This window comes from Buteo buteo, chromosome 9 (genome assembly GCF_964188355.1).
Source record: "Buteo buteo chromosome 9, bButBut1.hap1.1, whole genome shotgun sequence".
Classification (NCBI taxonomy): domain Eukaryota; kingdom Metazoa; phylum Chordata; class Aves; order Accipitriformes; family Accipitridae; genus Buteo; species Buteo buteo.
Genome location: NC_134179.1, coordinates 45,709,855 through 45,725,703, shown reverse-complemented (window position 1 = coordinate 45,725,703; position 15,849 = coordinate 45,709,855). Strand labels below are relative to the sequence as shown.

The following is a 15,849-nucleotide window of genomic DNA, read 5'->3' as shown; positions in this document are numbered from 1 at the left end:
GCCCGCTCCCCCATGCTGTATCCCTTACAGTGCCTTTCACTTCTGTTGCGGCTAATTAAAGTGTGGGGTCTGCATAAGCAGAACTTCCATGGCTGAATTGGTGAAATTAACTATATGTGGAATTTCACTTGAAAATAATTCAGAGGGCTTCTCGCATGACACCTGTTCACTAATACATTCTTTATTCCTTGCATTTCTTGACTCCCCTGCTTAAACACAAAGGGAACCAGATAGGAGTATCACTGCAGTAAGTTTTCCTCTCTCAGGTTTACAGTCACGAGTTTTGGTTTTTTTTACTCTGAGGAAGGCATCACCCACTGGAGAAGGTTGAGAAACACAGATTGAGTGGGAGACCGTGGGAATGGGAATCCTGAACGCCCGAGTTCTAGGCAAATGTGTGCCAGTGATTCACTGCATTGCCTTATGCCAGGCTCTCAGCCAATGTGATTAGTATTTGAATAGAAGAAAAATCTAAGAAGAAAATTCTTTTCTGACCAGTGTCTCTATGGAGGCCTGAGGAACTGGCTAATCTTCATGAAGGACTACTTTATACATAAGCATGCACTGATATCCCTTACCTGACATGCTAAGAGGCAGTGTTGATTACATTTGCAAGGACACCCCCATCTCTCTCCTACTGCAAAATGGCCTACTTCATTTTTAAAACCCTTGCAGCATCAAATCATACTTGTCTCTATATTGCTAGCTGTCCCCTCAACCTACTTTCTCTGATTGCTCTGCTAGTTTTACACCTCTTGCAGGCTGTGACAATTCTTTCTTAGACCTGTCTATTCACGATACTAAACTAACAGCCCAAACTAAAGAATATTCCCAATACAGGAGCCCTGCTTCTCATACCTCCTCTAAGAGCCTGCCAAATTAATCTCAAAAAGGCTTCTGCTGAGTGCGTGCTTCCTGGCTTTTATAGGGTGATTTGCAGGCCATCACCTGACCTCTGCCCTTACAGCAACACCCAGGAGGCTATTAAGGAGGTCAGATACAATTTACTTGGAAGAGTAGTCTGTGCTGAAGCTTGCTGCTCTGTACCATCACAGCAGCTCTGGGGACTACTCATACCTCTCACTCCTTGATCCTACACTTCTTTCAAAAAATGTAACTTACTTCTAGTATTTTTACTGCCAGTTATCTAATTGTCTAGCATATATGCATCTAACCTTCCAGAAGAAATTCTACTGAAACAAGTCCTTGTGAGAGCAAAGCAGAACGAAACTTGAAGACTTTAAAGCGTGGGAAGGAGAATCGACATGGCAATGAGGCAGTTCAGTACTGTATCAGAGAAACCTGTACTACAGTACAAACATGCAAACATTAGAATGCAATGTGTTGTAATATGCTATGCAATTCTGCTGATGATTTAAATGCTTACATTAATATGTTATAATCGTGTGCAGAAATAAGTAAAAATTTCTGAGCAATTAGGATAAATAAAATATTACTATTACTTCTTTTACTACTCAGCATTGATTGTACTGTCTTCTTCCTTACCTAAAATCTGTACCTTTCTTATCAAGGTGTTCTTATAATGTTCCTTGCATGTAATGAGTCTGCATCTATAATGAAAATAAGCTTCATAATAAAGTTTATTTGCTATACATTACAGTATGTGACAAAATAAATACAAGCCACTGATAAACTTAAAAAAATACCTACCTAATGATGGCATTAGTGCTTATTACAGACAAAAAGAAGAATTAATTTAGATGGTTTCTTACCATACCCTGGAAGAAAGTGCCAGTTTAAATATTCTTTCCTTTTTCCATTTTGTGTATACAAAATCTGCATCCAGGTTATCACTAGCATTTGCTTACTGAGAGAACAGGCTTGTAATAATAACAACAATGCAAAAAAACTTACGTGGAGGAACAGAGCTAGAAAACCAAAACTACTGCAAAGCAGGAGTAACAAATACAAATACTGTAGTGTCAGGTGTCAAAGCTTAGGGTATGCTTAAAGTGGGACTCCAGCAATATTAAGTGTAGTGAGGAGAACCTTGCACTTGCATGCATTTTGTTAGGCATTAATCAGCATAATAAGCTTTAATTTTATGAGCACAACATGTTGCAATTCGGATACTTATCTGGTGTTCCTATTAGTGCTCTGAGAAGAAAATTGTGGTACATGTTAGAACAAGACCTTCAGAACAACCTTAGGCAAAAATAAACGTGCACACACACTCCTGTATGTTTGGCTTCAGTACTCCCAGAGCAATTCATTTGTCCATTTGAAGGCATAGATGTAATTTCAAAATTGCCTATGCATATATTCTGCTGATGTCTCTTTTGTTTAGCATTAATTGTTAGCCCTATTAATTGTCAAATGCTACACAGTCTATATTAATGGGCTACAGAACTAGTACAGCAAAGTATGCTATTTCACTGGACTGTTGTAGGGGGAAGGAAGAAACTAGCAAATCTTTCTAGAGCCCACCCATCTCAACTTGAATGTCCTAGTGGTTCTTCTTCACTTTTATGAGGCGATAACACAGGTTGCTTAGGCAGTCATTTGTTTAAAGTGTTCGGGGGGGGTGGGGTGGGGGGGGTGGTGTGTGATAATAATTCTCTATATGGACAATCAAGCAGGAGCCAGATCCCCAAAGGCAGTAGGCATAAACAGGATTTAGCTACACTTAGACTGGCTGAAGTCCAAAGCTCTGATTCCCAAATGCCGGCTCAGTGGGTATTTAACCACCTTGAATTACTACATTCACTAAATCTTACTTTTTGACTAACAAGTTCTTCAGGCTGCTTCTGCACTTGCTCAGACCAGGCTGAGGCTAAGGGCAGCAAGTACCAGCTCCCTTCCACTTCCCACTGGCAAGCAGAGACCATGCAGGTTGCTCCTGAAGTGTGTGTAAACCCTCCACCAAGCTCAGCCCAGCAGCATGCCTCCCAGAGGCCAGCATGACCTTCCTCCCTGTAAAACACTTCAAGAAGGGTGGATGCCTTTCTTTCATACAACACATTAGTTGCAGTAACAGAAAGTACAATATGCAGATTAGTGCCTTTGCAGGCTGGGATTCAAATTCCTATGTTCCATCTCGCAGGGTACTGCGGTAATCAAAGGCATTAAGGTGACAGAACAGCTGTAGATGCCCACAGCCTAGGGGATCTGAGGCTGCTTATCCCAAATGGACTGAGGCACTTAAACTCTAGAGAGAGGCAGGAGACCTTGCTGGCAGATGCTCTTATCATGCCCTCCAGCTGTTACAGGCAATATGAAAAATGCTGTTCCATTTTGGTACCAACAAAAAAATATACTCCTGTCCCATTGACTTGACCCTGTAGGAGACTGGGGTAATCACAGGGGGACAACTCTCTGATTCTGGCTCAGAAAGTGTTAGAAATGATAACTGGCAGCTGATAGGCAGTAATTAGCAGCCTGTAAACTGTCTGTCAGCTGTAGGGCACAAAAACCTTGACCCATGGTTGTCACATTCAAATGACAAAAATGATGTGTACATTTTCAGGATCTGAACAACAGGCATTCTTCCCATCAACCTACTTGCATGGAAGATCCAAGTTACCCTGCACAAAAATGTGCACTAGGAGAGTGCTAGAGGTTTTAAACTTGACAGGCAAGTTTACTACTGCCTTAATAGTCCTTGCTTCCTTTGCTGGGTCTAATCAAAATTTCTTTGGAAGTTATTGTGATTTCACTAAGAACATTATGAAATTAAGTAGGAATGAAGAGCGAGCACAGATTCCTAGGTGAAAAAAGATCCTCTCTTCTTACAAAAGTTTCTGCTAAGAGTGATGGGAAGAGATTATTAAATAGATCAAGAGAACAAAATCTAGCACTTGCCTGAGGCATGGCATCAGAATGACATTGAATTAAGGGGAAATGTTTTAATTTTTTGGTGCACAGACACAAAAGTGAGAATATATTTTCTCCAGGCCTGTTTTGAATGCAGCAGCTCCAGCCTGTTGTAAAAGTCTCCCAGTTCTGCTAAAATATACAGCAGCGTGGGCTGCTCACAGAATTTGTCTTCATTCTGATGCTAGGCAGTCACTTCTTTGATATATATCACAGAGGCCTGATTAAAAAGAAAACAATAACAGAGAGAGAGTGAAAGAATGTCAGCTGTACTTGAAATGTGGCATGTGCTGAGCTTAACAAGAAGCAGTATGCAGTGTCAAAACATTCAAATACTCTGCTGGCTGAGTAATGCTGGTAGCTGTGGTAATAAATGTCCTTATTCTGGTCTGATTTGGAAACAGCAATGTTATATAGCATACTGGATGCTGTATCTACACAAAAACATTAATGATTAAACTGTGCATCATATATAAGAAAGAGATGAGAAAAGGTCCTAAAATTACCGGTTCCTTTTAGGTAATTCCATAAATTATAAACTTCACATCATCCATATAACACATTAGTGGAGTGCATCAGAACAAAAATTTGTGAAGGCTCTTTAAATTACCTCAGAAAGGAAAAATTAATCCTGTCCACAGCATGGATCTTCTCTGGTTTGTAAATATTCACACAGTTAAATATTTAATAACCAATAAATTAAAATATGCCAGGATGGAATTCAATGTATGCAAATTTACAAGAGGATGAAGTACTCATAGTTCACCTGTATTTTTCAGGTACCTTAGTATTGTAGTCCAAAGACACATAGTACATTTTTGAGAACACAGTGACTGTGAAAGAAACAAAATATCACAAGGGAAAATTTTCAGCTGTTAAGAATACAGCATAACCTAATAGCCAGAAGGATTTCTATAAAAAGCACTAACTAGTAACAAAAATAAAATAATAGCAACACTAAAGACAAAAAAGGAACATCCTATGAGCATATGACTTAAAAGCTACCAAGATCTAAAGGCAAAATCTTTTATTTGTGTTCCTCCTTTATATATAAGTAGTGGTAATAATAGAGAACTAAAATGAAATGTTGAGGCTATCTGAAGTTCTCCACCCTCAATGGCTTGGCTCTTTCTTTTCTTTCACTGCTTTTATTTTTTAAAGTATTTTCCAAGCATATAATAAGATATGTACTTATCAGAAGAACCTTCCAGTACAGACAAGTCCCTGCTGTGAACAAGCATATATAGAAAAAGACAACCAATAAATAAAATAGGAAACAGTGTAGGTTCTCAGAAAGTACATAAACTGATAAAGAGACTCTTTTGGCAAATGTTTTTACTCATTTATGTCCAGAGAATTTTTTGCTCACTATCACTAATAAACCCATAGATTGTTCTAGCTTGTCTATGAAAAGCACCTATAAGGAATATCACCAGAATAACTGATGGAAATTTGAATCTGATAATCAATTTTACTTACCGTAGTGGTATTTGTGAAAAAGCGCCCCCATTGACCAAAATGACATTACCCAGACACAAAGGCAAAACAACACTAAAAAGAAAAAACATTTTGCTATAGTAAACTACATCTTTCAGCACCAATAACAGAACATGAAGAAGCCCAGAAACTGTGTTTACGCTGCTGAGGTGACACTACCATCCTCCAGCTGTGAATCAAAGAGAAATTATCACATCATCAAGCTACTTGAAATCTTTCATCACCTTTGAGCCATTGAGTATATCAAATAGCAAGATAAAATCAGAGAGCTTTTGAAAGAGATTGCATAAGCAGCAATAAAGCAATGCTGGCAAAAGCACAGTGCAAAGGACAGGACAATAGATTCAGTGAGAAAATGGTAAATAATCCTTAATTTAACATAAAAAAGACCAGAAGTTGAGGCAGAAAATACAGTTTGTAAAAGAATCATGCACATGGAGACCGACAGCAGAGTGTGAAAAACAACAGCGACATACCATCAACTTCTAAATCAAGGTGGCCTTTGGAAAGCCAGGACTGCATTGCATTGCCATCTACAAGAGCTCTTTTTGAAGATGCTGAGAAAAGAACAGCAGACAACAAATGATAGTTCCTCAGATGTGCCCTTCTTTGTTCCCTCCACCTGAGGTTTAGGGGGAGATTGCTAAATTTCATAAATACCTTACAGTCATTAGAGGATCAGTAACCAAACAGAGAGGAAGAAAGGCAATGAAGACATTTCAGTAACAGAACAAAACTGTCACTGGAAAAATGTACACTTTCTTCCAAGCAAACTGTGACTATTTGGGTCCATCTACAGCAAGACCACAAATGCGGATGGTTTTGCTGTTGTTTGCAATTAAGCGGTAGGGACTGGCTGTTTGCATGAATGAAGTCTCTACTGGATTAAAAAATAAGATGTAAATTTCTCATAAAAGCTTGCAGTGTAAGAACAGAGCTAAGCAGATGCTGAGGAAATGAGATCCTGCATTTGAACCAGAATATTTAGTTTTTACCCAGGACTAAGATGAAACATTATAACATGAGGGTATTTTTGTAGATGATAGTCAACTGGAATCAAAGAGTCAGTCAGCACTGTTTGCCCAAACTCAGACTCTTTTTACAGATTTTTCAGAAACATGCAATTCTGTCTTCAGATACTCTGCTTTAGCATCAAAACTAACAACTGAGGATGAAAACCATTTACAAGTCCATCTTGCTAAACTTCTGGGGATCGGTGCAAGACTGAAGTATGGTCTAATTTCTTTTGTGGTCTCAACAGTCTGATTTCAACCGATTTGTGTTGAAAAGCCTTTCAACTTTTCTCTCAGGATCTATTTTAGAGTCTCATGGATCTCTGCATTAAGAACAGTATGTGTAATTATTCTATCACCCGTAACAATAGAGATGAACAGTTTTATATTGAACCATAAAAGGCCTTCCCACACAGTAGTTTATAGGTCAGTGTCTGCATTAATACAGCTTCTAATTGTGCTAAAACTGACACTGTAATACAATTAAAGTATGCTTCAGCTTCCTACTTTGTTAGATCAACAGCTCTTTGGTGAAAAAAATCCAGTATTTTTTTTCTCTTTGAATTCTAGGACTTAAGCTATCTAGTGTGCTGTCCTATCACTTTCTTCACAAAAGAAGGATTTTGCTTTTTAAATAAGAATCCTGCTGCATTGCTTGAAATAGACTTCTCATATAAATAAAGATGTTCTCTTAGTGATGGCAGGGATACACATGTTGGACAATCTAAATATGCAAGTTGTACAGTCCTATTAATAAAACTCTTGCACTATCATATATAGTGAGAAAAAGAATATAAGCAGTATAGAAGATCTTAAATGCACAAAATTTGAAAAAGCAAAAGAGAACAACAGTCTTTGACAATAGCAGCTACAAAAATCTGAGCAAAGAAAGGAGATTAATAATTGAACAAATAAAGGCATGGTCTAACATGAGAGATTTGGGCCTCATCTTCTTTCTTTTAGGGAAGAACTGAGAACAAAAATTCTCCTTCTACAGTTCCATGAGGTACACATTATCTCAACATTAGCTTCAACAGGATCCTGTATAAAGTGGCTTTTCCATCATAAAGCAGATCCAGGCTGCATGAGGCAAAAGACTACCTATTCCAGAAAAACCTAAAAGAAAAGAATGCCACCCAAAAGAAAAGAAATGTTCTATCTTAAACAAACACCATAAATGCAGCAATGGGCTAGATTGCTGAGATATCAGCACAAAAATATTGTTCAGCAAATTATTCTTGGCACAAACAACAATGTTGGTAAATGCCCTGGGAGAAGGAAACACCCTGATGGTGACACCCACTGTTAAAAGTATAAATAGAGAGAGCTGGGGATGAAAATTTGCAGTCCTGAATCTTATCAGGCTGTGCACCTAAATTTGGGATTGTGGTTAGACTCTTACCTGCTGTCACTATGAGCTGTGGCACTAAGTCTTCGACTAGTACCACTAGAATTAGCAGTGGAGGTGGTGGTGGTGGTGGTGGTGGTGGTGGAGGGGGTAGCAGCTGTGGAGTTCGTAAGTCTGGTGGATACTCCTCAGTGTCCACTAGAAAATACACTTCTGGAGGAAGTGGAGGCTTTTCTGGGAGAAGCTTTGGTGGAGGAGTTTCCAGGAACAGCTATGGAGGGGGCTTTAGCAGTGGCAGTTGTGGAAGGATTAGCCGCAGTAGCTATGGTGGGAGAATGAGTGGTGGTAGTTACGGAGGAGGAATGGGCTGTGGAAGTATGGGAGGAGGATTTGGATCAGGTGGCGGTGGTTTTGGGGGAATGGGAGGTGGTTATGGAGCTGGCCTTGGTGGAGGTAGTTTTGGTGGTGGTGGATATAGTGGAGGTGGATTTAGTGGCTTTGGGGGCAGTGGTGGCTTTAGTGGTGGCAGCTTTGGTGGTGGTGGCTATGGTGGAGGTAGTTTTGGTGGAGTGGGGTTCGGTGAAGATGCTGGCTTACTCTCCACAAATGAAAAGTTGACCATGCAGAACCTCAATGATCGCCTGGCTTCTTACTTGGATAAAGTGCGACGCTTGGAGGATGAAAATACTCAACTTGAACACCTGATCAGGGAGTGGTATAAAAATCAAGGTCCCACTTCTACCAGGGACTACAGCCAATATTACAGAACAATTGAAGAACTGCAAAACCAGGTATGATGTAATTTGACTAACTTTGAACAGATTCTCATTAGAACGGCACTTGCCTCCTGCAGCACAATATCCCTATTTGAGGCAATATACTCCCTCCTTTGTTTTAGTCAGGAAGCAGACTGGTGGGGTGACAAAGCCTGACTACCAGTTTTTCTCTGCTGTGGGTGATATGCATATTCAGGCACACTTGTATTTGGCACAGGTAGCATTGTTTGGTGCAGTGGCAGACCATTACTAGTGCACCCATTATGGGGCCTGTCCAGTGCTCCCTTCAACACTGTGCTCTTGCTTGTTTGTTCCTCACTCTCTTGAACAGGAGATATAATCATTGCTTGCTTATGTTGTGCTGCTAGTGGCCATATTAATTGCATCTTCTTGTGAATATGCAGGATGAGCCAATATGTGCATTTAGTCTAATTCTAGCCCTCAGCCATTTAATAGTCCCATATCTCCTACATGAATACAGTTGTTGCCAAATGCAATGGTAATTTTGTTTTCCCACTGTTTTTGAATATGAAGAGTTTATTTAGTTATTATTTCCAACAAGGTATTTTTAATAGATATTTATAAACCAAAATTGACAGCAAAGGCACTTTCTTTTAACTGGAAGCAATACACTCTTCTCTCTTCTCTCTCTCTATAGCTTCTGCAGCACTAGTCAGGCTTGACATTACCATAAAGATATTCTGTAATGTGTTTCTGCACAGGTATGTCTTCCCTCTATCTATGTGTCAGACTGAAAAGTCAACTGACTAATATCTGCCCTCTCCCTTCCAGATTGTTGGTGCAAACGTGGACCTTAACAAGATCCTTCTTGACATTGACAACACTAGAATGACTGTGGATGACTTCAGACTGAAGTGAGTTGTTCCCTTCCTGTTTCATTCCACCTTGCCTCCCTTTACACCCCATCAGTTCATATTGCCATTTAATCTTTGTAGATGGCATAGCCTCTTGGCTCCAATGACAGAGTATATAATTGTTAGCAAAAGCATTCTGAGAATGTTTTTTTTAGTTTTTCATTATTATTTTTCTCCAGACAAGTTATTGAAGATTGCCATTTAAAGGACTACATTCTCAGTTTCTCGATCCTTGTATGTAGATTTATAAGCATAATCCTCATCATACAAATCTCACAGAGAGAAATTCTACTGAAATCAAACCAACCTATTGGAGATGGAAAAAGAATTAGGTCCTTTCTTTTAAGAACTGAGCAATGGGATTAAAGACCAAAGGTGTACTGATGGGAACTGTTCATAATCAAGATAACAAACAAAGAGGTCTGTCTGGCAGCACTTTTACTATCTTTCTTGTCTGTTGTTTAGGTATGAAACTGAATATACTCTCCATCAGAGTGTGGCAAGTGATATTAACGGATTACGTCCACTTTTGGATCAACTGACTCTAGCCAGATCTGACTTGGAGACACAGTTTGAATCTCTAAAAGAGGAATTGATCTATCTTAAGAAGAACCACGAAGAGGTAAGTTTCTCCACACTTTAAAATAATAACTAACAAAACCTCAACACTCAGAGAATTTCTCGTGGATTTCTTCCACTAGCAGTAACCAGATTTTGGCTGCTGGCTTTGATCATCCAACTTGACACAGTTTGGCTTAGATTTTCAGGAGTATGTAGCATCCACAGCTGCCCACAACTGATGTAATAAGACACCTAGGTCAACATGTGGCAAAATGAGACCAGGGAAATGAATGGCTTTCAGTACAAAGTACAGTTTTGTTCCCGAACTCATGGAAGGAAAATTGGATAGAATATATAGAGAAATCAAAAGAAAATATTTATACTACCTGCAATGATATTTCCCATTGAGAAGAAAAATACATAAAAGGATTTTCACAAAGAGCATACTGCATAAAATTTCTTATGACCCTGAGGGGAAAGTGTCAGTGTCAATGCATACGTAGTGCCTGGCTATTGTCCACTGTAAAGTTTGCCTTAGGAATGGCAGAATTGTTCCCTTTCACAACAAGGGTAGATGAGGCCCCCTTTGCAGGAGCGATACAGCTGTGTGAGGATTTGTGTCCCTTTCTTTTCCTTTATTTGAAACTATGACATTTCTCCTTACCTTCACCCTTTGAGAACCTGGTGGTTTGTGGGGGGTTTTTTTCAGGAAATGAAAGGACTGCAAACACAATCTGGTGGAGATGTCAATGTGGAGGTCAATGCTACCCCTGGCATTAATTTGATGGAAAAATTAAATGAAATGCGTTGCGAATACGAACGGCTTATTGAGAACAACCGGAGAGAGGTGGAAAGCTGGTATGAAACCAAGGTAAAGCACAGGGGTTTTTTGGCTACTAAATTTTTCAGAAAGAACTGGACCTACTTACATCCAGCAGAAGAAAGGCAACTTGTCATGTATTATTTAAAGGACATTAACTTTAAATGACCTTAAGCAGTTTACTGTAACAGGTCAGTTCTGGAGTACTAAGATTATGTGGTAAAGCATGTAGAATCTCTGTGTTCCAGCAGCAAGGTGAATTACACAGAGTGAGTTAGCAGAGTGGCATGTGGGAAATATACATGGTCAGTCCACATTACATCTTTCTTCAAGCATATTAATTGCTTTCTTATTGCTGTTATGATAACCCCACAACATTTTCTTATTATCAAAAATGCCTCAATTTTGTATGTGAATTTTTCAGATGGAAGAAGTTAATCAACAAGTCCACTCAAGTGGCCAGGAGATACAATCAAGTAACCAACAGATCTCTGAGCTGAGACGTGAATATCAAAGCCTGGAAATTGAGCTGCAGTCACAAATCAGCATGGTAAGTAAAGGTATTTACTTCTGCTTCACAGACTGTATGTGCAACTAGAATGAAAGAATGGTTACACATAGAAAGTACTCCATCTGTAGAGAATGGGACACTGGATTACTTCTCTTCAAAGATATGCTTTTTTCTGGTTTGTGAAGATCTCAAATTTTTCCATAAAAATTAGTTAAACTTGCCATATTCCCAAAACCACTGTATTTTGTTTTCCATTTGCAGGTAGACTCTCTGCAATCCAACTTGGAAGACACAGAACGTCGCTATAACATGCAGCTGCAGCAGATCCAGGGTATGATCGGCCCCTTGGAGGAGGAGCTGGCCAGCATCCGCTGTGAGATGGAGAGTCAGAATGAAGAGTACAAGATGCTCCTGGGCATCAAGACTCGCCTGGAACAGGAGATTGCTCAGTACCGGGCACTGCTTGAGGAAGGACAGCAAGACCTTGTGTATGTAAACTGACAAAAGAACACAGCATTGTGTGAGACCCAGGGTTGCTAGATTAGTCACAAAGACAGGAAATTAACAGTCTACATTTGAAAAACAGATTTTGTACTGAAATGAGGCTAATTCAGCTATCTTGACCAATTGCCTCCCAGGTTTAGTGTGCTATACATTTCTTGGCAAACCTGTTCAGAATATAAATCACATGAAGAAAAATTAATGCAGAAATTCTGAACTACCGACTTGGGGCTTCACAGGGAAACGCACATACAGACCCTTACCTTTATCCTGGTTCCAGAAAATGCCAGGAACTGAACAGACATAAGTCACCTAGGAAAAGACTGTAAGCAGAAAAATGACCATAGGTTCCAAACCTTCATAGAAGCTTCAGTGTGCAATTCTCTGAAAATTTGAGCTACTTTGGTTTCCCTTATGCAGTGAGCCTGCTTCTGCTTGTAAGTGGCACCTGAAAGAACAGCTAAAGCTTCATTTTCTGCCTTTCCAATTTGGAGTGCAGTGACACCATACACTGATAAAGCAGCAATGCTAAACCTTGCAAGAAATATCTGAGCAGAGCACGGGAAAAGCAAAAACTCTTCCATTCAGGCTGAAATTGAAGGAGAGGTTGATTTGTGGCACTGCATCAGTTGTCTTGCTGATCTGTGCTAGGTTCTAAAAAGGGGAAGTACAGACAAGAGAAGTGCAGGCTTCCATGCAGTATCTGTAGATAGATTTCCTTCTGAGATAAAAAATGCATTTGATTAACTTTTTTTCTCCTTTCCCTCTCTTTGCAGAATCCCAGCAGGAGGAATGGGAGGAGGAATGGGAGGAGGCATGGGAAGTGGTAGAATAGGAGGTGGTGGCTATTCTTCTGGAGGAGGAAGAGGAGGAGGAGGTGCTAGCATGAGTGGTGGATATGGAGGTGGTAGCATTTCCTCCAGCAGCGGAATGGGAGGAGGAATGGGAGGAGGAAGTGGCGGAGGAGGAATGGGAGGAGGAGGAATGGGAGGAGGAAGTGGTGGAGGAGGAATGGGAGGAGGAAGTGGTGGTGGATGCAGTAGTATTGTTGGAGGAGGAGGAGGAGGAGGAGGAGGAAGGATCTCAGGAGGCGTCAGCAGTTCCCACTCCTACTCTTCATCTTCCCAGTCTCAGTCCTGCAGGAGCGGTGGTGAAAGCCAAGGTGAGAACTGTTGTATGGGCACGCTGTTCTCTCAGTCCCATCCTTGCTAATTTATACACTGTATCAACATACTCTTTTGGAGGTAAACAGTACCCAGGATAAACTAAAATTTCTGGAAAGTGTTAGATTTACTTTTATTAAAAATTCTTTCCTATTTGTGTGCAAAGGATCAACTCTGCTTAAGAAACACACATTCAACATCTATTCAATTTTGTGGGTGACATCAGCTAATCATGTAGCTAAAACCCAAACTGGTTTTCTTCACCTCTCATTCTTTGCAGAATCTTATAAATACTGCTGCTTTTGTACCATGCTGAAGTTTTCCCTTATGCTTTTGGAGTGCTTATGGTCACCTATCTCATAATGAAGCTTCTTTTCTGTCTGGTAGATACTGGTGCCTCAGAGATTCACTGCCAGTACTGGAGGAATTAATACTTTATTTCTAAACAGGGTATGGAAGAAAATCTTTTGACTAAGAATATGCATTGAGGATCCTACAGTGCAAGAACTTTCAAACAGAAATTGGCCCAAATCCTCTACATTCCGCATGCTCCTGAGGAAAGGCAGATGCTCTTAACAGTTCCTCAATGTTGCTGATACCATCTATCCAAAAAGGCCCATCAGAGCTACTCAGATGGGCCACCTGCCACCTGACATGCATGCTATGTGCTTCTTCTGCCTGGAATACTTTGTGGCTTCAATCATTGGCACTTGAGCTACTTGCTTTATAGATTCAACCTGTTCATTGCTTGGATTGTTCTGTATCAGGAAAATGTCGCTAATAAAACTTCATTTCTGTCTGATGCAACCAGAATCTTGTGTGTAGGTTTTCTTCCATGCTGTAGGTGTAAACACTTAAAAAGAAAATACAAGGCCATGCCAACACATGCCTCCAGGTAGAAAAGTTGATGATACATTACAATAGTTGATAATGAAATTTAGAGTTAAAGCACAATTTCTGAGCATTCAGGGCAGATCATAATATTCTTGAAGCATCCTGGGCTGTGCCTTTGTTTTTTAATAATGTGCCAGATACTTTTGTGGAGCTGAGCTCTAAGACGCAATAGCAATTGAGTATCAGCCCAGAACAGACTGCAGCATCTCAGCACTATATGAATGCTGATAAAGATGGCAGCAAATGAGTGCCCATCCAGGCCTGACACAAAGAAACATGAATGATTACAGAATAATGATTGCAAAATGAAAGAATGTTTCAATTTGTGATTCACAAAAACTTAACTGACACTCATGGGTTTAAACTGGAAATGCACAAACTAGGGATCTGTTTTTGAACAGAAGAGATGTTAAAAGGAAATAAAATTTACAGGATCTTTACAAAGTTCTCCTCCATAAAATGTTAATACTAACAGCAATATTTGCCTTCTACTTGTGACAAATGAAGTACATGTGAAAGTACCTGGAATGTTTACTTTTGGATATAGGAAGATCTGTACTGTGAAGAAAATTAACATAAACTGAGCCACATCCAACTGGTACTTAAAAACATTCCTGACTACAATTTGCAAAAAATTTGTTTGCTTGGCTGCTGCAACAGCTTGGAGCAAGTCAGCAAACAAATAATCAGAAAGCACTCTCTTGTTATTAGCTATCTTGGGAGTTGCATTTGCTTCTGTTCAGCTTTTTATATGCTTTTTTACAGTCATTATTTCAAAGAAATTATAGTATAGCTTTCTTCTGTGGTTGGGACAACTTTGTTCATGCAAACAAACAGTAGCTTGTTTCATTGCAGCCCACCCCCATGGATAAAACCCATTTCCAGAGACTTTTAGTTGAAAAAAATAACTTTGCCTTCTGAAGACTAACAAATTCAGAGATCAAAGGAAATGAAATGTATTGTCCTAGGCCTTTCAGAGCAGTCTCTTGTGCATGTTTGAGGAATCTCAGGAATTTCTGCATGATATTTTGGAGGAGAGAGGGCTGCCAAAGTAGGCAGATCACAAACCACAGCTTTAGTAATTTTAATGAAAAGTTAGCATCTGAATTCCTCAGACTCATTTGGAAGTCTTAGTCCATTGTACAGCTACCACCTAGACCACACAGAACAGAAGTCAGCTATAGGCTGTGCAGCTCGCAAGTAAAGCCACCAGTGGAAAACCTGGAAAGGAACATAAAATCCTAGTCCATGCCCAGCATGCCAATCTTCCTGTAGTTCTCCCCTGAGGCAGGTTCAGCTCGTACAGCTGTTTGCAGGAGGCTCTGTCCTAACCCCCGCCAAGAGAGGATGTCTATGGTGAAGCTAAGTTTTAAAAAAATGCATACAGTGGCCTGAGCTGCAAAGGCTAGCAGAGTATCCCGGGCAAACGAGGGGGCAAAATTACCTTGAGGCTGCACAAGTGAAGGGTATATTTCACTTGTACATGGACTCGCAGGCTTAACTGCTGAGGCAGGGCTGTATGCTCAGGGAGTGGCCTCTAGTGGTGAACAAAGACTCAAAGAAAATGTGGGTTTTGTGGGAGAGGAGCTAACACCATTGATGAAAAGTAAAACAGGTCGACGCACAAGGGTGTGGATCGAAAGAATAGATGCAAAATTAGTTTCCAGAAACGCAGGTCACATGGCCATGCAAACTTTCTCAACACTTGGAAAAAGACTTTGTGCTACACAAATACTTCCAGTGACACACAACAGGAAGAATGAGATTCTAGTAATGCTGATTTCTATTTCTTTGTTTTAGATACTTAGACTACACACATCATCTAGAAAGAGATATAATGTTCATAGTGAATGGTATGCGGATTATTTCAAAGAATCAACTGTGCTTATGCCAAAGCCCTCTAGAGGGTACTATATTGTTACCTCTTGCATCTTGTATGTTACAACTACCTCCACAGATGTCAATCTACACTTTAAATTAAGCTTTAAAGAGTATTTATTTTCCTGTCTTGTAATTACCTTGCTGCCTGACAGGCACTAAATGCTACGCATCATAT

At 39.9% G+C, this 15,849-nt stretch overlaps 1 protein-coding gene across 1 annotated transcript; it reads left to right on the top strand.

The window, feature by feature from the left end:
- Positions 1 to 7,692: 7,692 nt before the first annotated feature.
- On the top strand, positions 7,693 to 13,706 carry LOC142034772 (uncharacterized). Its single transcript, XM_075036541.1, has 8 exons — positions 7,693 to 8,483; positions 9,261 to 9,343; positions 9,809 to 9,965; positions 10,614 to 10,775; positions 11,149 to 11,274; positions 11,497 to 11,723; positions 12,513 to 12,898; positions 13,349 to 13,706. The coding sequence occupies exons 1-8, from the start codon at positions 7,758 to 7,760 to the stop codon at positions 13,372 to 13,374; spliced, it is 1,893 nt and encodes a 630-aa protein (XP_074892642.1). The 5' UTR covers positions 7,693 to 7,757; the 3' UTR covers positions 13,375 to 13,706.
- Positions 13,707 to 15,849: the final 2,143 nt, after the last annotated feature.

What these genes read in the sequence shown, in the direction of transcription:
- LOC142034772 (XM_075036541.1), top strand. Translation starts at nt 7,758, where the DNA reads ATGAGCTGTGGCACTAAGTCTTCGACTAGTACCACTAGAATTAGCAGT. An exon ending in GTGGATGACTTCAGACTGAA is followed by an intron (nt 9,344 to 9,808) that starts GTGAGTTGTTCC and finishes TCTGTTGTTTAG; the next exon opens with GTATGAAACTGAATATACTC. An exon ending in AAAGCTGGTATGAAACCAAG is followed by an intron (nt 10,776 to 11,148) that starts GTAAAGCACAGG and finishes TGAATTTTTCAG; the next exon opens with ATGGAAGAAGTTAATCAACA.